The sequence below is a fragment of the Diadema setosum genome, chromosome 8 (genome assembly GCF_964275005.1).
Source record: "Diadema setosum chromosome 8, eeDiaSeto1, whole genome shotgun sequence".
Taxonomy (NCBI): Eukaryota; Metazoa; Echinodermata; class Echinoidea; order Diadematoida; family Diadematidae; genus Diadema; species Diadema setosum.
Genome location: NC_092692.1, coordinates 2,699,127 through 2,722,834, shown reverse-complemented (window position 1 = coordinate 2,722,834; position 23,708 = coordinate 2,699,127). Strand labels below are relative to the sequence as shown.

At 37.7% G+C, this 23,708-nt stretch overlaps 1 protein-coding gene across 1 annotated transcript in view; it reads right to left on the bottom strand.

Annotated features, from left to right (window-relative positions):
- LOC140231521 (voltage-dependent T-type calcium channel subunit alpha-1H-like) overlaps nucleotides 1-23,708 on the bottom strand; it is a 173,849-nt gene that overhangs the window by 137,226 nt on the left and 12,915 nt on the right. The window contains exons 2-4 of the mRNA XM_072311655.1: nucleotides 21,514-21,611; nucleotides 10,764-10,935; nucleotides 5,505-5,802 (exon numbers count right to left, since the gene is read on the bottom strand). Coding sequence (XP_072167756.1) covers nucleotides 5,505-5,802; nucleotides 10,764-10,935; nucleotides 21,514-21,611 — 568 coding nt within the window. The remainder of the gene's footprint in view (nucleotides 1-5,504; nucleotides 5,803-10,763; nucleotides 10,936-21,513; nucleotides 21,612-23,708) is intronic.

Here is a 23,708-nt window from a genome sequence, read left to right as displayed (position 1 = left end):
TGAGGTGCTAATAATGATGCATGGGGCGGAGGTTGATTATGGTGGGTTTACATCGCAACCAAGTTTCACTCTTTTACGGGTGGCAGCGCTGGGATTATTATATATACTTACAATGATCAATAACACATAATAGATCCAAACCCAGGGAGAGTAGACATCCTGAAGGTGATACTGGATGTCAACCCAGCCTTCTAAAGTGATCACCTACAGAGTGCCGACACACAGACACAACGCACAGGTAGGAAGAAACAGAAGGTCAAAGGTTACGAGAACATTTTGAAAAAGAGATTTGACAGAAGAAAAGTCATAAGGTCAAAGTCAGTAACATGCTGGTCAAGGAATTGACCAGGGAAACGAGGCATAGTGGACATTGAGGTTTAGAGTTGTCTCAAACTCACATACACTCACATATACAACCACATTTCCACAAAGTTGGGATTTGATAGGAAAAAAGTGCCTCAGAATAAGAGTTAGAAAGAGTGCATTTTAGGATTTTGATGCAGTCAATAACAGAGCATACCTCATTGCGGCACTCAAGTTATGCAAGAGAGCCAACATTTAAACTCAACAAAAACATGACATTAGGAAGAACAATGCAAAATATCCACTCTTATAAGAAAGCTGGCATTTTCACACAGATACAGATAAGTATGCAAGAGTGCATGGTCAACAAACATGTTGACATACATGAAACTGACATACGTGAGCGGAAATGTACATAGTGCGTAATTTATACGTCACGGCAATGCATATCATACGTAAGGACTCGAGCAAATTGATAGTTTATCAAGCACTGAAACGAGCAGGACGGTTTTATTAAGCAGGCCGGTCCGTATGACACGTGTGTGCATCCACCATTGCATGCTTGTCAGGAAACGTATGCTTGGGAAGTAGACATAGTCCCTCTCTCAATGGAATGACATATACAGGTAGCATGTCTCTGAGGCTACAGCCACAGATATTAAATTTGTCTGCAATACTTGTCAATCTTGGGCAAAACGGGTTTTACTGAGAGGAATTACAACATTTATATTCCCTTGGAGGAAAAGAGAATTAAACAACAGAGGCATACACAGATTGATCTTCAGCATTACATGAAAATCAAAATCACATCTTCGGAGGTAAACACTAGTGGTGCATACCATATGCCTGTACAGAATTATACAGACACAAATGAATACAGACACGAATGAACACACACAGTCATACAAACACACACACACACACATGGCATAAACCTACCCAGACTTGTTCAAGCACGCAGACACTGTATATTTGATTGCAAATCTTGAAACCTGACATTTGATCTAGTACACATTTCACATCGTAAATAAAATGTGTTCTTTTTTTCCATTTGTGGTACGTGTATCTGTACCTTGTATGTTGTGTCAGTTTGGTTAATTAAGTCTGGAATTAAACTGACCAAACATCTGATGTTGGCAACCAAAAATAAAGATGTATTCTCCAATCCTGTCCACAGTGTAAGGGTGTTGGGATAATGTAGCACTTCAACGTGCATGGTGCATGCATAAGACACATTTGTGTAATAATTAGATGTGGGAATATAACTATGCTAACTAAACAGAAAAAATCATTCTTTTTTCTGAAACCCCTGGAAATAAAGACCACCTGCCTACAGGGACCACAACAGAGAATCCACTGACAGCATTCTAACATATCGCTGGATTCATGTTCATAGAGACCATCTCTAGAGTGAGGTAATGATTTCTCTCATTTCCTCTGGCTGGTTTATATTCTGTTACATCTGACTGTTCACATGAGGTTGGTGCAGATAATCTTATGCAAGAACACATTGAAAGAATAATATTACCAGTTCCTCTTTAGATAGTTTATGATATCCTGATTCTCTATTGACCACTACAGAAGATAGAAGCCTACAATGACTTCATCTTAAAACAAAAAAGAAAATTATTTTGAAATACAAGAGACCTTATTCTTTTACAAAGGATGACAAATATAAAGGTGCTTATCCAAGCATCCGGTTTTATGTTTCATGCCAACAAAACTCTTTTAAGATTTAATAAAAACAAAAAACCTTCCTCGTAGCTTTTCATATGCTATTCTAAGAAGTGGCCCAAGGAGATTAAATCAAATAAAAAAATGTTCTTTTGATGGAAGAGTCTGCCATGTCCAACAACAGATTTCCTATACATTCACTGGCAATGCATGGAATTGCCAATACTCTAGAGCCTCAGGTACGCCTATTCAAATCTTCTCAGCTCTTTGTATCAGAGCTGAGGTACAAAAATGCCCCTGTAACATTTTGGAGAAATTGAGCGTATCTCTATCAAGTATTCCAGCCTTTCATGCGCACATCTGCACTCCCTCCGGGCCTATAAGGCCTGATTCTGTCACAAATCAATGCGTCCAGCTATGTGGCTGGCCATGTGCACCCAGTCCATCAGAGAATGAAAGAGGGTGAGAGAATGAGGAAGGGAAAAAGGGATGGAGGGAGCATGATCAGTAGTAGTAGTTAAGGGAAGGGGAGGAGGGGAGGAGGGGGAGGAGGAGGAGGAGGAGGAGGGGGAGGAGGAGGAGGAAGAGGAGGGGAGGAGGAGGGGGAGGAGGAGGAGGAGGAGGAGGAGGAGGAGGAGGAGAAGAAGGAGGAGGGAAGGAGGGGAAGAGGAGGAGGAGGAGGAGGAAGAGGAGGAGGAGGATGATGAGGAAGAGGAGAAGGTGGAGGATGATGATGATGAGGAGGAGGAGGAGAGGAGGAGGGGGAGGGGGAGGATGAGGATGGGAAGAGGAGGAGGATCACAGGAGGAGGAGGAGATGGAAGAGGAGGAGGGAAGGAGGAGGGGAGGAAGAGGAGGATGAGGATGAGGAGGATCAAGGAGGATCAAGGAGGAGGAGGAGAAGGAGGAGGAGGAAGATGAGGAGATTGGAAAATGAGGAAAGGGTAAGCAGGAAGAAGCGCAAGAATGCAAGAAAAGAAGAGAAGACAAGGAGGGAGAAATATGAAGAGGTGAACAAGGACAAGAAAGAAGAGATGAGGAGATCATGACATAGAAATGAGATGATGAAGAGAAGGAAGATGTGGAGGGGGAGGAGAAGATAAGAAGATAAGAATAAAAAGGACTGGAGGAGGAGGAAGATACAGAAGATGATAAAGAAAAAGAGAGAAGGCAGGGTTGTATGGAAAGCAGCAAATAGTACACCAGAATGAGATATTGGACGAGATGACAAGGAAGATGTAATAAAGGATGAGGGAGAAGAGGAGAAGCCTATGGACGGCAAGAAAGGAGGAATATGCTGGGAAGATGAAGGAAATTGGGACGGGTATTTTTTCCTCTCTATCCAACAACGATGACCTCCTCCTTCCTCCCCCCGCATCATTTTTTTCCCCCTTTCTTTTGGGCGTCATGGTTACGTGAATGCATCACCTGCCCCCCTTTGACCACACACTCTGTGCTTAACCTTCCCATTTTTTCTCCCTCTCTGCGATGGCTGGCTCATTATGCAGTTTGAGGGACGGACTCTGACAACGGTTGTCATCCTATAACTTGGGAGTGCTGTCTGCTGGGTGGCTTGCTTGTAATATTGCATGCATGAGAGTAATGTCATACAGGCCGCTTCATGTTTCATATTGCATATTAGAGATAAGGATGTAGAGGTCAGGAGACATTGTGAGAACAACAGCCTAACTTTTCATACCGCTGACAGGATTTCTTGTACAGACATCATAAAATAGGAAAGGGTGACATCCTGATACTCTTTAGCATCACTGCCACTTTGCATGTTTGATAGGAAAAGTAACTCTTTGTGTTTTAGAGTTATACAGGTGTATCTCTCATATTCTTTGATGCAAGCAAACATTATTTGATATGTTTGCTACCCAAGAATACATCTTTTTCTTTTTTTTAATTCGTGCTGCAGTAGTTTAATGTTTATCTCCTTACATTTTTAGCTTAGTGCTTCCTTTACATTTTCTTTTTGAATACAGTGATTTGGTACAGCTGCAGTCCTGAATATAGATGTTTTAATTCTCTCACAAGGTGTGTGCAGAGCCGTGGGGTGGTATAAACAATAATGAAATGAATTCACTTAATTTCCAGGAACAACTCGTTTTTTTTTTTCAGTACTGTGTGAAATGTGTAATGTGTTACAGCAGTTATTGTAAAAATTGATTATGTTGATGAAATACAGTATTTTCTTTGATTTTCCCTCTTTTTTCTTCTTTGTATCATTGCTGTCACACAGTATTCTGTATTTAATTTTTTTTTTTTTTTGGGGGGGGGAATTGATAATTGAAGTCAATTAATATTCCTTAAAAAAGAAAACTTAAGTGTAAGTATACATTTCAAACTGTTTTTTACATGATCTGTAGTCAGCTGAATGTATTCAGCCATCCAAACATTTTCACAGTAGGTGGATGTCCATGATTAAAATTACATGGCCAAATGAATAATGATAAAAAAAACCCCAACACACACACAGCCTGGGTAGAACTTCAAATACATCATTCAGGGCATATGCTTACAAATACACACAATCACACATCCTCAGTCAGTCTTGCACACATCAGCCAGTGCACATTATAAGAGGGTAACAAGTACAGACAGTATGCAACTTTATGATATTAACATACACCTCTCTCTGTAAACTGCTGAAAAGCAAAGATAGATTAAAGGTTAGCATTGGAAGAGAAATCGATGCCAGTATTCAGTTCTGATCAGGTTTCTTCTCCTTGTCTGATATGAGCAGAGCTGGCATGTAGGATTCACTGTGAATAAATATTAACTGTTAAACATGATCAAAGCAAAATCAAGTTTGCTGTCTTAGTTTTTAATCACTTACATTGTCAAATTCAATATCCATATCTTTGAAGTGGGCATTTAACTGTCAAATGCAATATAGCGAGTAACTCAGAGAAACAATGTATCTTTTGGAACTTGAATAAATGGCACAATGATTATTTATGTCATTGGTATCATTATACTGTCAACTTTGATCAAGAGAAGAAAGACAAAATAATAAAACTGAAACACATACTTCCAGTGCAAACCGCTTGCCATTCAACAAAAACAAAATACTGATAACTGGAATCTTTGTTGTAAATTCAAATATACACAAAGAGAGTGATTTCATCATTTTCATAAATATGCATTATGTATTCTCATTCCTAACAATATTCAAAATATATAGAAAAATAACCAGATCATCTCTGAATTACCCAAGCTGTGCATAAAAGGCAAGCATGTTAAAGTAACACATGGAAGAATTTAAACAGATACACTGACATTTGTAATCTTTGTCTTGAGATATGGTAGTGCATGTATATCATTTTCTAGTGGGAAAACATCTAATAAAAAATATATATATATTTTCAGTAATTTCCACTTACACCTTGATTCTAATCGAACAGTTTAATTGGAAATATATACAATGTATCTTCCATTAAAATTTTTCTTACGACAAAGTCTCATACAGAGCTCCTTTGAGAGTCAATTGAAAAAAAAAAATTACGTTTGTTGGACACTTACCTGGAATATAGCGATCCATGCGTAGAGTATATTGTCGAACGATATTGAATTTAAAAATGGATTCTCATCACTAGTGGCACACTGCGTGTAGTACTGATTCCAATTTACACACTCCGTGGAGTTTATTACATAACTATTGTCCTCAAACGGCGCTGCCGACATGTTGCACGCCATGTTTTCATATTCGTACGGCGGCTTGCCCTCCGTGCACTGCCGCATACCATTGTCTGACGGCAGACTACAGACATAGTCTGACCAGAGCTCAGGCTCTCTGTAAAAGCTGGTAAGGTTGGGGTACCTGTTGCAAGGACAGACATGATATAATAGGATTAAAGATGTAGCATAGGATTAAGGATGCAGCAAAGAAGAAAAAAGGGAACATTCCTATTTACATATACAAAGGATGATTTACTGATGTCTTGAAAGTCATAATGCTTTTCCCTGTTCAGTACTTATAATGAGCTGTTCACTCGATTTTGTTTATATCAAATTAATCAAATGCTATGCAAAATACACTCTAATATGTGGAATCTAATTCTTATACATCAGATATTATTATGTTGGGGAAACCTGTGACAAGCTTTCTGTTTATGAGCTACAGCCTTTGTAAAACAGGTAGGAGTACCATGTGATTATGCTTGTTAATTCTGTATATTTTTTACCTACCTAGTCTTAGCTCACAACTTTTATTGAAGAAGAGGAAATACTATTAAATTCTTGTATCTGGTCAGTTCATTATATAAATATCAATGTTTTAAACTTTATTAACTAAAAACTAACATGTAGACCAAAATAGCAAGACATATCAATTCTATATTGTTGATTTTCCAAAGGGTTAAGATAGTATAAATCTGTTTCCTCTGATAATCTTCTGCTTTGAATTGCCTCTTACAATCCTATTGACACAAGGAAGGCTTTGTAAAGTACTCTGTGGAGTAACTACGAAGCTACATGTATGTTTTTTCATTCACTCATGTTTTCTTCTAAAAGTAATTCTATAGTGCTCATTATAAAGTCAATTTTCAGTCATGAGACCAGGCCTCTGGTATCAATTGATATAAATACATATAAAAAATTAACATCTTGATTTAAAACAATTTGACATTTTTTATGATGCATAGAATTGACACAGAAAAACAATCACATAAAATATAATAAACAGAGGGTTAGTATATGTTGCATATCATCACTTTGATACATTAAATCATGGAATGCTGTGACATTAGTGTTGCTGTGATTTTGGTGTACTTCTTCTAGTAATCTTTCTGTTGAAATAATGTTTATTGAAGTAAACTCATATATGCACATGAGAATTGTGCATCTCTTCAATATATTTCAATGATTTGGGACAGCTTTTTGAATCACATGCTACAGCCTGGGCAATCTAACTCTGTCAATACTAATGAAAACTTGTTTGTGTGTGGTTTCAATGGTATTCTTGTGATGTTGTTTTGATGGGGTCAAACTGTTGCTCAAGACTACAACAAAGCAAGCCATAAATGTGAGTAGTTTTCACAGACTTCAAGTATCCAGCTTTGGCAGACTTCATGTACATCCAGCTATTACAGATTTCACATATCATGCATATTTACGGCTGGCTACTGAGATCTGTGCCATTAAGAAGCCCTGATTAGGACAGCTGTCACGCAATCACAGCAGCTCAGTTTGTCTGTCTGGTCTGACTGCTACCAGTGACACCATGTAGCCCCACTCATCCCATGCCAAGGCGACGCCCTGCTGCTCTAAGCACGTTAACGTGACATCACTTGCTGGATGGCCCACTGGGAGGACCAGTGCAGGGACCGCGTCTCGCATCACTCGATGACTGGCAACAATTGTTTCGGTGTGAAGTGAGACGGAATCTCACGGGATGGTGTCGCAGGCAGGCACTGCTGACATGGGCAGAACTAAGGTACAGCTGAAGTAGGCTACATATCTATCGCTGTGGTGCCAGTGTGGTTTGGGTCGCAATAGGAACAAAGACTTTCAAGTCTGTCCTTTTCTTATTGCTTAAATACTTTAAAGGTAACATTTTTACTTAGATGACATGATTTGATTTGATATTCTGATTGGATGCATTTTAACAAAGTGATTAGAATAAATGTGCAGCTTTTATGTTTACTGTTCCACTAAGTACAAATTATGTATTTTAAGTACATATATATTATATCTTTGTATATTAAGTACATATTTTGAGTTATGATGAATGTTTTTGTAAATATGTATTTCTATCATGCAAGCAAGACTCTGTAAAAGAGCAGGACATGCTGATCTTGAAGAGATTACCCTCTTGAAATATAACTGAAACAAACAAACAAACAAACAAACAAACAAACAAACAAACAAACACAAAATTTTGTTCTCTGCAATGGACTGACATCATTACTAATACCAATATGATGATGGTCACTATCAAATATTATACAAAAGTAGGTCCATACAGGTATGCTGTTAGTAATTATGTCACTATGTAACTAAAGCAATCCATTAAGCTGTGTTTACACCAAATCCGGCACGGGTCACGGAACAGGGTTTTTGCTACAGATATGGTGCACCAAAAGGAACCATGTCTTGTTCTGTTACAATATCACTTCCCCGCTAATAATCTTCTTACAAAAATTAATCTTCTATTGTTGATTTTGTTGCTCTTCATTTGGACATAAGAATAACATTTTGGGTGATTTTGTACTGAATTACTGATTCCTTTTTAACAGACCCAGACACGGTTCCTTTTGGCGTAACATAGCAAAAACTCGGCTCGTTCCATGCTCGGTGTAAACGCGCCATTAGTCAGCTGTGTGGTCATCACTGCCATTGACACTTAAAAGGAATGTGACTGTGTTTCATTCTAGAGGGTAATTATCTCCTTATCACTTTGATCTCACAGTCTAATTATACTCCGCACCTTGGCACTAATCCAGCTTTCTTCAAATACGATACTCACTACCATTCATAATGAACAGAAAAAAACAACAACTTCGGTTTGATACAGTAGTTGCAGATTTGCTTCACACAAAATAGTGAAGTCTTAAGTTGTAAACATTGGAAAATTAATCCTAATATCAATATGTCCCAAAACATCTTGAGTGAGTGAGAAATGAAGGCCAAAATGATTACCTTCTAAGTGCAAGTTAATCATTTAACATAAGGTATTATAAAGAGACTTCAAAAGTCCATTGCACTTCTTTGATGCTTTTTTTTTAATTTCTTTTAGAGAGCTACAAGAAATATTGGACATTTGATTTGTGCTCGCATGATAAGGTCCTAACAGCTTTTCTGTTTTTTAAACCAGAAAAGACCTGAACATTTGTATGAATGGGTAATCAAATGCTGACTTGAAATTCCTTGCTCAAGCAAGATTAGTTATCCAGTCATATAAACGCAAAAATTTAGGGGAAAATTGTCTATAGGCCATGTGCTTTATAAGCTACATATCTGAAAGTGGCCATATGGGATTGCATTTTGAGAGATCAAACATATTTGTTCATTACTATATTCCTATATAATTGACAAGTGTCAAAATGTTAGACCACAGATACAACTATTTTGAATTTGGATGTATCTTAATTTTCCGGCAAACTGTGCACTGAAAAAATCTTTATTAATTGCCTAATAAATGTATTGTATTATCATTTTCAAATATAACCAGATGATTTAATTGCCTATGTATTCCCTTTGATATTTGAATTTTCATATAAAACTTGTGGGGGGGGGGGTGTCATCATCTGAAAGGTTTTTTTTTTTCATTTTCTTTTGGATATATCTTCATTTTCCAGCAAACTGTGCACTAAAAAAATCTTTATTAATTGCCTAATAAATGTATTGTATTATTATAATTTTCCAATATAACTGGATGATTTAATTGCCTATGTATTCCCTTTGATATTTGAATTTTCATATAAAACTTGTGGGGGGGGGGGTGTCATCATCTGAAGGGTTTTTTTTTTTTTTTAATTGTCTTAACAGCATTATTTTATTGTCACCATGCAGGAACTGAATATTAAGTATAATTTTCAAAACAAAAGAGTGTAACAAGACAAAGAAGCTACACATTCCTGAGACCCAAGAATTCCTGGGAAACGATTTGCCAGTGAGGGCTACCTCTTATTCAAATGCAATAGTACAATGTGAGGAGGAGAAGGAGATACAAATTGGTGCAGCGTAAGTGCTGATATCAGGACATTACAGGCACCCATGATCCCCCATCCCCACCATTACCTCCGGCTATCATGCCTGAATGGACCAAAGGCAACAAAAAAGAAAGAAAGAAAAAAAAAAAAGATGCGGAGGTACAGTCTGCCCTCAGCCGCCATGATGGATGTCAGGGAGGTATACTAGAGACATGTCTCCAGGCTATTCTTGACGCAGTCAATATTTGTGGGTCTGGGTGCCCTCAGTGTGGGCTGGAAATGGATGGCACGCAGGAACAATATTTACCTTCTTTTTTTTTCTAGCTCCTTACATCTCTCTTGTCTTATGGCTTTGCTTTTTAGTTTTTCAGTTTTTTGCCCTTTGTAGCCTAACAATCTTTTTTATATCCCTCCTATGTATTATTAAAATGTATCATCTGTATTTCATCTCACATAAATCTCCCCTATGCCAGCTAAAAGCTATACAACCATGATGAAGGCATTTACTCTGATTCACTTCATCCAGAGCTAACATCTTATGAAGAGTGTGGGACTGAGATGTCATAGAATCTGTTTCTGCAGAACAAATCACAGTTTGACTTTCAAGAAGAGGATATACCTCATCTCAATCTGTGTTCCCTCGTCAACGTTACAGCACTCTTAATGAACTCATTGTAGTCAGTGAGAATGTTCTTTGCATCATTAAGCTTCATTGTGTGAGAGTGACGTAGATCAAGGGTCATTACCTAACGTGTACATATTGGATCTACAATTTCAATTTAAAAGGAATCTTTGAGAAAGGTTATTGTTGTAGTTGTAGTGGTTTTACAAGTTATTTGTTTCAAATGCTGTCATAGGCGACGCTAAATTGTTTGGAGGTGGTAGTGGTGGTGCTTGTTGATGAAGTTGTTCCTGTTACTGTTGTCATGGCAACAGCTAGTATTGTGATGGCTGTTGTGGCACCTACTTAGTTGTTGTGGTATGTGTGATTCTTGTGGCTGGTGTAGCTGTACTCTCATAGTGCTTTTGCAGTAATAGGTGGTTTCAGCATTGTTTCATAGTGGGTGTAGTGTTGGTGGTAGTGTAGTTCTATAGGTGGTAGTAGATGTATCAGCAAACTTCTACTCACCCGTCTCCCACTGTGACATTTCCCAGATCGAGGAAGCAGCGGTTGCGGAGGAGCCCCTTCCATAGTTGCACCCCAATGATTCCAAAGATGAAGAAGACAAAGAAGCATAACATGAGGACGTTCCCCAGCATCGGTAGGGTGTCCAGCAGTAACATAACTAAAATACGCAAACCTGTGGAGGAGATTAACAAAACAACAAAGACAAACAAATAAAGACATAAATAAGCAAAAAGGTATACTTTTGCTGATCTTTTTTTTTTCTCTTTTCATAAAACTTAGACAGAAGATGAGCGCAATACACTGATTACATTTCAACCTTTACATGATGTGTGTCGTTCAGTTGATGTTGTTTTTGCAGAATCTGGGGCATCACGGATATGATAACAGATCATTACGCATATTTTGTTTCCACCAAACAACACGAAATGAAGGAAGATATTAACCATATGTAATGTGCCCTGAAGACAAGAGAACCCTTGAAGAATTGACTGTGGTTTCATTCACTACTCACAGCAAGTCTCATGGTTCACTTGGATCCCCCCCCCCCCAATCGGAACACAATTTTCTCCCTCTTATTTTGCCTATGTGCACAACCTAGATGGCTGTGACCTGTGGGTCTCTAGGCTGAATTGGACTCTCGGAAACTCAAGTCCCTCTTTCGCCTGCAGGCAGAAGAAGAAGAAAAAAAAAGACCCAGTCACATGACTTCCTTAATACTGCCATTAAAAGATGTAGAAAGGAAGGCATGCTTTATCTGGACAGCCACAAAAATACATTTGAGAGAGAAGTGAAAGTACAATTGATCTCATCTATTTCTGAAACTTGGTATAAATTGTTCTCATAGGGGTTACTTTCCCAGAAATTGAAATTGCAGTACCTCATCATGGCACTAGAAGAACAATTTCAGCAAACTATGTGCATTACTGAACTTATAGATTTATCGAATCAAATTGCCTGTTTGATGGAACAGGTACATTACAACAGTCATTTCAATGGACATGATACCATTACAATGGTGCTCCTATTGACTAGGGATGACAAATAATTCTTGATACTATGTTTCTAAAGCAAAGTGCCTAGTTTATTTTCACATGGCTGCCATGAGCCTTAACAGAAAAAGAAAAATCCCCTGCAATCTACTCCAATGTCAATTAACCTGTTCAATACAGGAACCTGGTGGCCTGTGTGTTAAGTGTATGGGGAAGTTAGAATTGAGTATGGATCGGGTTAACATGCAAAATGAGTATCACAGCCATTTGTTGTTTGACTTTATACCACACCTGCACTTTAGAGTTTATTACCACAGAAAGGTGTACAACTACGTAATCATCTATAGACATGACTGAAATTCTACATGTTTGTTCAGAATACAAACTTTCGTGAATTTTCCCCTATTGTGGTAGTGTGAAAAAATGAACACAACCTTAAACTCAGACAACAAATCTAGGCAACCATGAAAGAGAAAACAACTGACAAAGTACACAATAACAATGATCAAGTTAAATTACTTGATATATAAAAATGCAAATTGAGCAGACTTACTTCTCCAATGAATGCAACACCTTCAATATGATTGCATTCTCAGATAAGAGAATTAATAAATTAAGAGCAATATCCAGTGAAAAAAAAAGATGTGCAGAGACGAAAGAAACTTTCCAACTTGTAATAATGAATCCTGTCAAAGTGTATAGAAGCCATGATAAGCCTTCCAGGAAGATCCCTACCAGATAGATGAGATAAGAGGAGAATGAGGATTAGAAAGGAGGAGGAAAGGGAGGAGGAGGAGGGGAGGAGGAGGAGAAGGAGGAGGGGGAGGAGGAGGAGGAAGAGGAAGAGGAGGGGGAGGAGGAGAAGGAGGAGAAGGAGGAGCAGAAGGAGGAGCAGAAGGAGGAGGAGGAGGGGAGGAGGAGGAGGAGGAAGAGAAGGAGGAAGAGGGGGAGGAAGGGGAGGAGGAGGAGGAAGAGGAGGAGGAGGAGGAGGAGAAGGAGAAGGAGGAGGAGGAGAAGGAGGAGGAGAAGGAGGAGGGGGAGGAGGAGATGGGGGAGGAGGAGGAGGAAGAGGAGGGGGAGGAGGAGGAAGAGGAGGAAGAGGAGGAGGAGGAGGAGGAGGAGGAGGGGAGGGGGAGGAGGAGGGGGAAGAGGATGAGGAGGAGAAGGAGGTGGAGGAGGAGGAGGAGGAGGAGGAGGAGGAGAAGGAGGAAGGGGAGGTGAGGGAGAAAGAGGAGGATTCCAGACTTGCACAAGAGGCAGATATGAGTTGACAAAGGGCATTCAATAAGCTGAAAATCTAGGGCTCTGTCTTGCAGGCTACAGAACAAAACAAAAAACAAAACCAAAAAACTGGGTTGAACTCAGGGCAAGAGGAGACCGGATAGGCACTCTGAAACTCAAGTCATGCGGTCCCATAGCGGTCCACAAAAGATGCAGTGCGATGTCCCGTGGTGACCTAGCAACAGTGACACCACTCACTCTCAACTCTCCACGGGTGTCCTCTCTACATCTCCCCTCTCTCTCTTCTCTATCTCTCCCTTACTCTCTCTCCTTTTCTATCTATCTCTCTATCTCATTCTTTCTCTTCTTGAAGAGCTCTCTTCTATCCCGTTTATACTGTGCAAAAAGGCAGCAAAGAACACAAGGCAAATTCCAGTGGTCTTGGCGTGTCTACCCTCCTTCGTTGTCAGTACGAACGGTCTCGAGAAAAAGCACAAACATGGGACAAATACAGCAGCAAAACGTGCGAGGAAAATAATGCTGAGACTGTCCAGTACGAACACAGAGGAACCTCTGGAGGATGTGACAAAGTTACAGTCAGTATTGACAGACCCAGCATACAAATTGGGATGGGAGTCTCACTCATGAGCACCCAACTCCTAAATACACACAATGCTCCCCTGTAGAGTTTTGTCTAAGTTGTAAATGAAGTTGATTTCCTATGGCATGTCAGCAGCATGCTTCTTGACTGAAAATCCACTTTGAAACTAGAATTGTTACAAGCATGGAGTGGTGAGGTGATGCATTCTTAGTGAAATCCTATAAAGGGTGCGCTCATGACCATAGACATGAATGGTAATGTACAATTTCACTTTCCATATGTACGCATAAGTATCACGTCCAGACACAAGATGTTTGTGTGCATATAACCAGTACTTTGCCTCCTTTCTTGACAAGGAATATGTTACCCAAATTTTATGAAGATGATCTTGAGGAGTATCTCCAAGACAAACAGGAAGGACTGCAGTTTAACACAGCTTTCATTTCCCTCGGCAAGCAAACTGTTGCCCCTGCCATGACTCTGATGTCACACTCTCAATTAATTGATCAATGTCCTTCAATAGGTATTAAAGCTCTGGATTGGTAATAATATACCTTCATGTCTATGCATGCTGCATAGCCTTCCTTATCCCCTTGAGGAGAAACTGATTTTGCTTTATAACATGCATTTCCCAGAGACACCTGCTTTAGTTTATTCAAGACTTGTCTTAAAGGGGTTAACAGATGATTTTACAAAAAAACACCAACTTCATATTCCCTGTAAGACATTCTGCTAGAAAACAACTCACCACAACTTATTTTGTAGTTTGCCTACTTAGTGGAATGTCCATTTGTATAATTTCTGAGTAGTCTAAATTGATGTAAGGAAAGGTAATTCAATTTGAAAAGTATACAAATTCTTACAGATTGTACAAAATATCAATGAAAAACACTCATTACTCACTGCTGCACGAGGAGAGAGTGTGACTTGAAACCTGTTAAATATCAGTCTTACCTTTAAATCTAATCTGCTCAGAAAAAGAACGTAGCAAATTTTAACAGAGCCTATGCAGACAGATTCAACCACTGTGATATACCTCGCTACTAGCTGCTTACCTTGACCTGGGAAACTCTCAGTTCCCGTGTCTACAACTGCACAAGTCTTAATATCTTTCTTTTTTATGCGTCATGGGGAATGCATATTTAATACACATTGATTCGCGCCTGGCTACCACTTTATCACAGGTCACAGAACCAGTATCAGTTATCCTAAATAAAAAGTGATGTATGTAAAAAAAAAAATCCTGTGATAATAGGTTGCAAAGTGAGCGCATACGTTAAAGCAAATACGAAAATATAAGAAATTGTCCATTCATTTGATAACTTCATTCCATTTTAGTATTTCCATGTGTTTTCTTTAAAGCAGCATTGAGAAGATAAGACTGGAATCTCTAATAGGCCTTCTATTAACCCGCTGAAGACGAGTCCCAAGTATACTTGGGCAAGCGTCTATGGGAAATGTGTGTTTGTAGCAAAATCAGACCGTCCTCAATGGATTAATATTAATATTCCATCCCTCTGAGTTATCTACTCCACTGGCTTTCAGTCAAGGACAGAATCCCATTCAAACTCCATCTACTGGTCTCCAAAGTGGTCAAAAATAGTGCAATATAGTGCATCCTACTCAAGGTGCACTGGGCTGTGAACATCAGTGACTTTTGAGCAACCACTGAACAACAAGCTAGCTGGCTATCTCATGCGGCTTTCTTCTCTGCATCTCCAAGACTATGGACACTACCACCACCTGGTAGTGTGGACATGTTTTGTATAATGCAGATCCAAGGATGACATCTCACAATGCTTTCTATCCAGCAGAGAAAGCCCTTTATATATATATATATATATATATATATATATATATATATATATATATATATATATATGTATATATATATATATATATATATATATATATATATATATATATATATATATATATATATATATATATATATATCAACTACTTATACAATAAGCACAGTCCATTTATTATCATAAATGAACATCCCTATCATCCTGCCAGAAATATTTTTTGATTGAGCTGGTGTGGATACATTGTACCATCAGTAGCTATATACTACAAAATCACCGGACAAGTATTACAATGGACTTTCTGTGGACTTATAGGTACAATTGTATATACTAATATCAAGTATGCAATGGCAATTGAAGATATAAATGGTATTGCAAAACTTTCTGAATAATCCATATCTTTAAAAACTATAAGATCAATGAATTGAAACTCTTTGCAAATCACTAGTTCTGCACTGAGAATTCTGGATATAAAATGTCTCAGGTGCATAAATACATCTTGTCCAAGGTATTAAAACCTTGTTATCATTTATACTTCATCTCACGAAGTGATTGCTACGCAACTCTAGAGTAATATTATAACAATTGTACTGTTTGACCATATAAATCATTACCATACTACTTGAATGATAACGACAAACTTACAAAGGGCAATCACAACAGAGATTCCAAATAAAGTTCAATAGTGTTGTTACCTTTCATTAAAGGCATATCATGGTGAACTGTACTGATTGTAATGTGGGTACATTTAATGCTTTGGTCAAAACACAATTTTTTCCTATTTCAGCACTTCCTTTGCTATTTATCCCACTGCATATATCATATTTCGTAGCTTGACATGATGCTTGTTGTACACCTAAAATCATCGTTAATGAACCTGAGCAAATTTGAAAGTAATATAGCTTCATTTTTGATACACAAAACAAAAAAACCTACGTGCTAGGACAAAATGTATCCATATCTACTGAAGATAGCATTGATCAGCCTCATACAACACTTCTGATCCTATGCAAAATTTGATAGTAATAATAGTTTCATTCTTGTTACACAAAACAAAAAATCTAGGTTCTATCACAGGACAAAATGTATCCACATCTACTGAAGATAACATTGATTACCATTACACAACATATTGCCATACACAAGTGTCTCCCTGTTGAATAGCAGCAAACAATGGATAAGAAACATCCCTGCTATCTCATCGAAAAGGAGAAACTTTGCTATCTCAATGCTCACTCAGGAGTGTTCAGCATTTTATACAAATTGTTTATGCATACTCTGTCTCTTGAAGGACAAAATACTGACATTTATTTCCATTAGTATTTCCTTTTATTGGAGAGCAGACTTTCTTCATTTGATCTAAGCTGTTTCAAATATCATTCTTATTATCCTATAAAAAGAAGAAGTGGTGTAATACCTGAACACCTACAGCAAGGAATAGCAAATGAAATGATTTTGGTTTTTTATCAGAGTAGGACATGTTTTGATTTAACAAACTATGGCACTGTTGTCACCACCAGCACTCTGCAGAATGGTTATATGTTACCAATGCATCTCATATCACGGTAAACAACCTGCTACATAAGCCAATTTGGCTCTTCAGAGAGTAACAACATACCGGGCACAATCAAGCCAATATGGACAACATCACTGCGATGCTGAAAATAGCCCGTAATGTGTGACACACACGCACAGAGAGAGAGAGAGAGTGGAGCACCTCATTTCATGTCACGAGAGCAGTCAGGTGTCGCAGACAGCCTCTGCCTGAGCTGTCCCCATGGCAACATGTTACCAGCACACGCATGAACACCGGCGCAATATTTCCTCCATGCGATAAATGCGTCTGAGATCGCATCTATCGATCAACCCTTTGTAGGGGAGGACCCATCACGTCAGCGATCCCAGATCTGCATTGTCTGCATATGAACTTGACACAGATCTACTGATCGATGGTGTAACGGGGAGGACACGCAGGGGGAGGCAGAGTGCAGAGGAAGAGGAAACAGAGGGGGGTAGGGAGAGCAGGATGTACAATACATCATGAATCTGACTCCTGCATGGACTCTGGGGTAGGTGGCAGGTGTGTCCATCTCATATACTGGGCTCATTAGAGGCCTAGATCCCATCTAGGGCAGCGCTCAATTTCAGCCGGTGTGAATCTTATCATGTTTCCCCACCGGTCTCCTGCCGAGCTGCACCAGAGTGTAGGCAGCTTGAGGAGATAGAGATTGAGAATTGTGTGAGAGTACATGATAGAGATAGATAGAGAGGGAGAGAGGATGAAAACAGACACATAATGAATGGGACACACACACACACACACACACACACAAAAGCTGAGTAGCCAGATCTCCTTTATACACACCTGTGTCCTGCACACACGTAACGTATCAACCGCTGCCAATGGAAACATACTATTATCACAGAGGGCACAGAAGAGAGAGATTGAGAAAGAAAAAAAAAACAGTTTCCATAGCCAGACAGAAGTTTAGGTTTACAGATAAAGAAACAGTACCAATTTGATTGATTGCGATTGGGTGCTTGTATTTTTTTCTTTATTCTAGATGGTGTGAAAGGTAAAAATAAATATATATCTGCTGGATCACCTGATGTGCAAATCATATTAAAAACTGAATGCATAAATTACAACATATGAAGAGTTTGTTTGCAAAAACCGATAAGTCCATTTTTGAAGATTTTGAAGTACGGTCTCTGTCATAAAGTACAAAATAATACCTTTTAAATGATATATTGGTCACTACATATAAAGGTATATTTTTGAAGTTATGGTCAAAAGAAGCAAAAATGTTCTTATTTATTAATATTATTCGCTTTATTTTTCTTGACCTTTAATCGCAAATATCTCCATTTGACAAATATGGACTTATCGGTTTTTGCAAACAAACTCTTCATATTATAGTTTGAGATGTATATGAACTCACTTGTTTATATGTATTCAGAGTACTGTCTTCAAACCCATTTCAACAAAAGATAGACAATTCACATCTGCTTTCAACTCTATTCTGTTATTTTCTCCATTTACCGTAGAATGACTTCCATGTGCAAAAATAAAGTATTATGAAGGTTTTCCTTTGATATCATTTTGTACAGGCAAGAAATACATTCTTTTCTTTGAATAACATTTACACAGAGAGAAAAGGGCACATGATTTTATTTTTGATTCAGTGACAAAATTACAAAATTCTTTGTTATTTTTAACAAATGAAAACATAAATCATAAATTGAAGGTCTGTGCAATCAGATCTTCTCAGTAATATCTCAAGTAGTCAATCAACGAAGCAACAGATCAGAATACAATAATACATCTTCTGAGAAGTTGAAATTCTCAGACACGAAGGCGGACGGCTATTCCATTCTGGGAACTAGCAGCATACTTGCTATTGTGCATAAAACCACATTCCGGCACGGCCTGATTAGTCAGGCACATTGATACCATCTTTTCCAGGTAGAAGAGATCCTCTGCCATCACTATGTGTGAACGATTGTTCAGGGTGTTGTCTACCCATAAATGTCACAGCAGTAAATCATTGTAGTAATAATTGCTACACATTGTAGGCAAAATCCTATGACAGAAATAGAAATTTGTTAGCACTGTTACAATTGTGAATATAAATGAAGTCTTTCTTTCCATGCCTTTATGATACAAATTTCCATTAAGGCTGTGATGAGTTGCCCTACAACTAATGGGATGAATATTTACAAATTTGAAATGCAAGCCATGAGCTTTTCTGTTTTGTTTTTTGGATAATGTTGGGAAAAATGACAAATGTTAGATATTTTCTTATTTGATTTGATGAAGGACTCTCTTCAGATCACACAATTGACACTACCTTGTTCACTGTAAATACTGCTACCAGAGTTTTATTTACACTCCAAGACATTACGGGTTTAGTAGTAAATGGGTTAAGTAGTTAGATAATCAACTTTGCTTATCAAGGAAATTCTGTTCATATTACCATAGTGTACAACACAGTGTTTTAAGATGTAGGAGAAGAGAGATACTCATACTGACTGCCTATAAATATGAATTAACATTTACCAAAAACTAATTTGCACATTAAACTTACAATGTTCATACAATCTAATTGTGCTTGTTTTACCCTATATAAAACAAATTTCAATATCATCAAGACAAAATGTGAGTTGCTTTTTTTTTTTAATTTCTATGTAGTATATTGCTTTCTTGATCCTCACATAACTATCAAATATCAGATTCCTTGCTGTCATAAAATGGGAATAAGTTGTGCCTGAATTTGCAAGCTCATATTTGGTACAGTCCACTGAACCATTTTTATAGGTGCTTTGTGCTTTCATACATATTGAAAAACATATTTGTGATAGTAGATATTGATTATATGGCACCTGTACAGTGCTCACTATTCCTTTCAGAAAGTAAAGAAGACAGGTCATATTCTAAAGGTCAGTGGCTGGTGACTGTACCTTCTTTACGATGAACTGGTAATATCTAGCTTGGGACCTTGTTGGCTCATGAGGACAAATCCAGCAGCATTACAATTTTTTGGCAAACGTGACATTCTTCCCCCTGATAATTTCACAAATGCTAAAAAATTCATTCGGCATCATCACCCCTCTTTGCAAAAAATCACCCATTCCTGCAGTTCTCATCACAATCGAGTTATGATCATCACGGATCTCATTCGAATATTTGCCAACTTCAATTATGTGATATTTCCCATGTGTGACATACACACACAAGTAGGCACACCAAAGAATTCTTCATGTGAAGCATTCTGAGTTTGTCATAAGGATTAGAAATCTTCTGGGTCCCACTCATCTGGGAAGACATCAAATCAGTTTTAGATTGACATTCATAAATCTTACATCACTCTCATAGTGCTGAATAAGATTTTATAAATTATCATTTCATACAACTGCACAGAAACTAATCAAATTGTAATTCTTCATAATGTCAAGTGTGAACAACCTTTTTCCTTCCTTGAATTTGCTCAACACCATGTGTGTATTTCAAGAATGACTTTTGTCATGTGCTCTGATACTGTTAATATATATATACTTGGTGATTTTATTTAGCTATCATAAGAACCTTTAACTATGGGAAACAAAACATGAATACATAAATAGCCTCTCACTTAAAAGAAAACAGTAGAAAGAATAAAATGAGATGGAAGCAACCTCTAATGATGATTTTGCTTTAAGTTAACACCAACATAACACAAGGAAATAAGTTGGTGTGGTAACCATGTTCATGGCTGTCCATCCATTATAAATGTGCCCTCTACCCCCCCCCCCCTTCATACATGCACACACACACACACACACACACACACACACACACACACACAAACAAACACACACACACTGGTACAACAGTCTAAGAGACTGAAAGAAGAATGATGGTTAGGTTATAACTGACTCAGGAAGGGTAAATGGGAGAAGGAAATAGAATGTTGCAAAATTAATTCAAATTCTCCTTACTGCAAACCTTTTCTCTCCATCTCATCCCTTTTAAAGCAAAATAAAATACTTTTGTTGTACCTCATTACTACAGAACAGAGAAATTTATAAATCAAATGATCCAGAGTGGTCCTGTAGCAATCACTCATCATGATTACAATTTTCTAATAATGCTTTAATCCCCCTTCCTCATGATTATAATTTTCTAATTATGCTTTAATCCCCCTTCCTTACCTGTTTGGCTCCCTGCCTTTGACTTCTGACCTACCCCTTTTGTTTTCATTGTTTTGTGTCCCTAGCCCTCCTCAGACTGCGCTTGTGTGTAATCCATATATGTAGGGTAAGCAAACACATAGATGTGTTTTTGTACCCTACATGTTTATCATTTTGCGTCTGACAAAGATTCTGCTAGGATCGAAAGCTCAGGCCCCTTTGGACTCCAATCATAATTTTCCTCTGATACGACACAAGAACATGAATTTGTATCCACAATCAGACTCCCCAGGACTAGTTGCAAGAAAAAAAAAATGTCATGGTATATGACTCCCTGGTCATCATACTACATTAAATGCACAAGGAATTCATCAGAGTATATTCGAGGGGGACCCATACCCAAATAATGAAAGCTCGTTAGAGGTTTTGCATGGTCCTGCATGACAATGAGTACCTACTTGGTATTCTGTTGATAGCACGCAGGGGTCTGAGAACTCGTATTGTCCTGATGGCCGACAGGTTGATGTTCTCCAAGTTCAAACTGTACTCCAAGACTCTGTGGGTTGCATGGGAGGATGAAGATAGGACGGAGCGGGTAGAGAGCATAAAAGATTAAGGATTAAAATGACATCCAGCTATCATCACTTTGGAATTCACATTGTCTCTTACTTTTTCATACACCTGTCTTCCATTGAGACGCAAAAGGTAATATCTCTGTGCAGTTCTTTAGAGGTTGACAATTCCCTTCTGCCTCACACATGATGGAACATTTGAATTAAGATTCTAGTAACATGATGTTGAGAGTTTGTCAACAACATTTTAATGCAACTTTCTGTTTTTTCTATCACTTCAAGTTGAACTTTGTGCCCTACAGGCTATCCACATTTGCCTTGCTACTTTCATGATAAATTTGATCAACTCATGTCAATATTTAGGCAAAATCTTATCACAAAATGATCACATGATGAGCATGATTGCATATTATGTGATGATGCATCACAATATAGCAATGTCATGCACAATTAATGTCAATGTCCTTTATTCCTTTGCATAGAAGGCTCCAGAATTGTATTCCCTCACAATATTTTTGCCCAAGGAAAGATTTTTGTAGATGAACTCGGTATAAATGTGAAGTTTTCCATGATAATAATATGTTGATTAAAACAAGGAACTGGTCTTGCATAAGGCTGATATTGAAAAGTCTAACTTATGATTTGAATCTTTAATCATTGCAAATTTGCAAGGCAGCTATAAAACATAGAAATTTGTAAATTAAATACTATGCATTTAACTGAAAACAGATATTTACTTGTACCATTTTGGTATCAATTCTTTTAGTGCAAATAAAATTGAAACATCTAAATCTGTAATGTAAACTAAGTTTTCAGATTCCTTCATAAATCTCATTATAGAATGTCTACCATAATTTCATAAAATGTGTTTCAAGGCTGGCATTAACAGTCACTTTTGTTGTCCATTCGACGGTATGATTTTCTGGCCTACAAAAGCTTCCTGTTTGCTCTGAAGTCAGGCAAACATATTTACAATTCTTCTGTGCCTATCAGCAATGTAAAATCAGATTTTAATATGATAGTCTACTAGAAACAGATTATCTTTCACTTCACATCTTGTAGTGCAGAATTGAAGGATTTCTTTTATGGTAAAAATGAAATGATGCATAGTCTTGACTTAACAAATAATTATGTTGGAAGATATAGCTGAGCTTACAATTGCTCAACTGGAAATTATGGACATGAATGATTTACGACAGCATCAATAACAACTTGCCATCACACTGAATTCACCACATGCATTTCTGGATTTAATGAATTGAAGATCTTCTTGGGCTCTACAGAATCAATTTCTTGAAGTTTTTCTTTCAAGTGATCAGATCAACCCTTTAATCTTCTAGTTTAAAAACAGAAATTTATAGTTTCTGAAGCGAAAAGCAGACATTCTCAAATTCAAATTGAAAAAAAAAATTTCTGGTTTGGTGAAGAAGATTAGTTGACAATTCCAAAAAAAAAAAATCACTTCATGTGTGAAGACTTATTTTCAAAACAAACTTACAATGCTGGTAACAGAGGGCTAGACAAACAGAAAGCTGTAATTCCATATATGCATGAACATTGAGTATATCATCATTTGGGATTGTAAAAATAAGTTGCATTGAAGAATATGCAAACACAAAAATACGGCATTATGAGTACACACTATGGCACAGTCATTATAAAGATTTCTTATAATGCTAAGATATATCAGCTCTTTGAGTATCTCTAACAGGAATGACCTGTCAAAAATGAGACAGTTTCTATGGCAACAATTCCAGATAGGCCTTGACACAAAATAATAACACTGCACACAATACTTCACATCAGCACAAACATGTCAAATAAAGTACAGTCAGAAATGACAAGTATTTTCCAGTCATACACAGTTCTATCTATACTACACAGGCATACAGCTAGCAGGTGGTAAGCTTGCACAATAATACTAATGTTGATCACAGTTTGTTCTGTCCATGCATAGCAAATACAAAAACAACAAGCACAAATCATAAATCCATTAATGTGAGGAGAACTTCAAACGTATTTTGACATTTTGATCAAAATGAAGCCATTAGCATTCCTAAAAAGCGTGCAGGCATAGATGA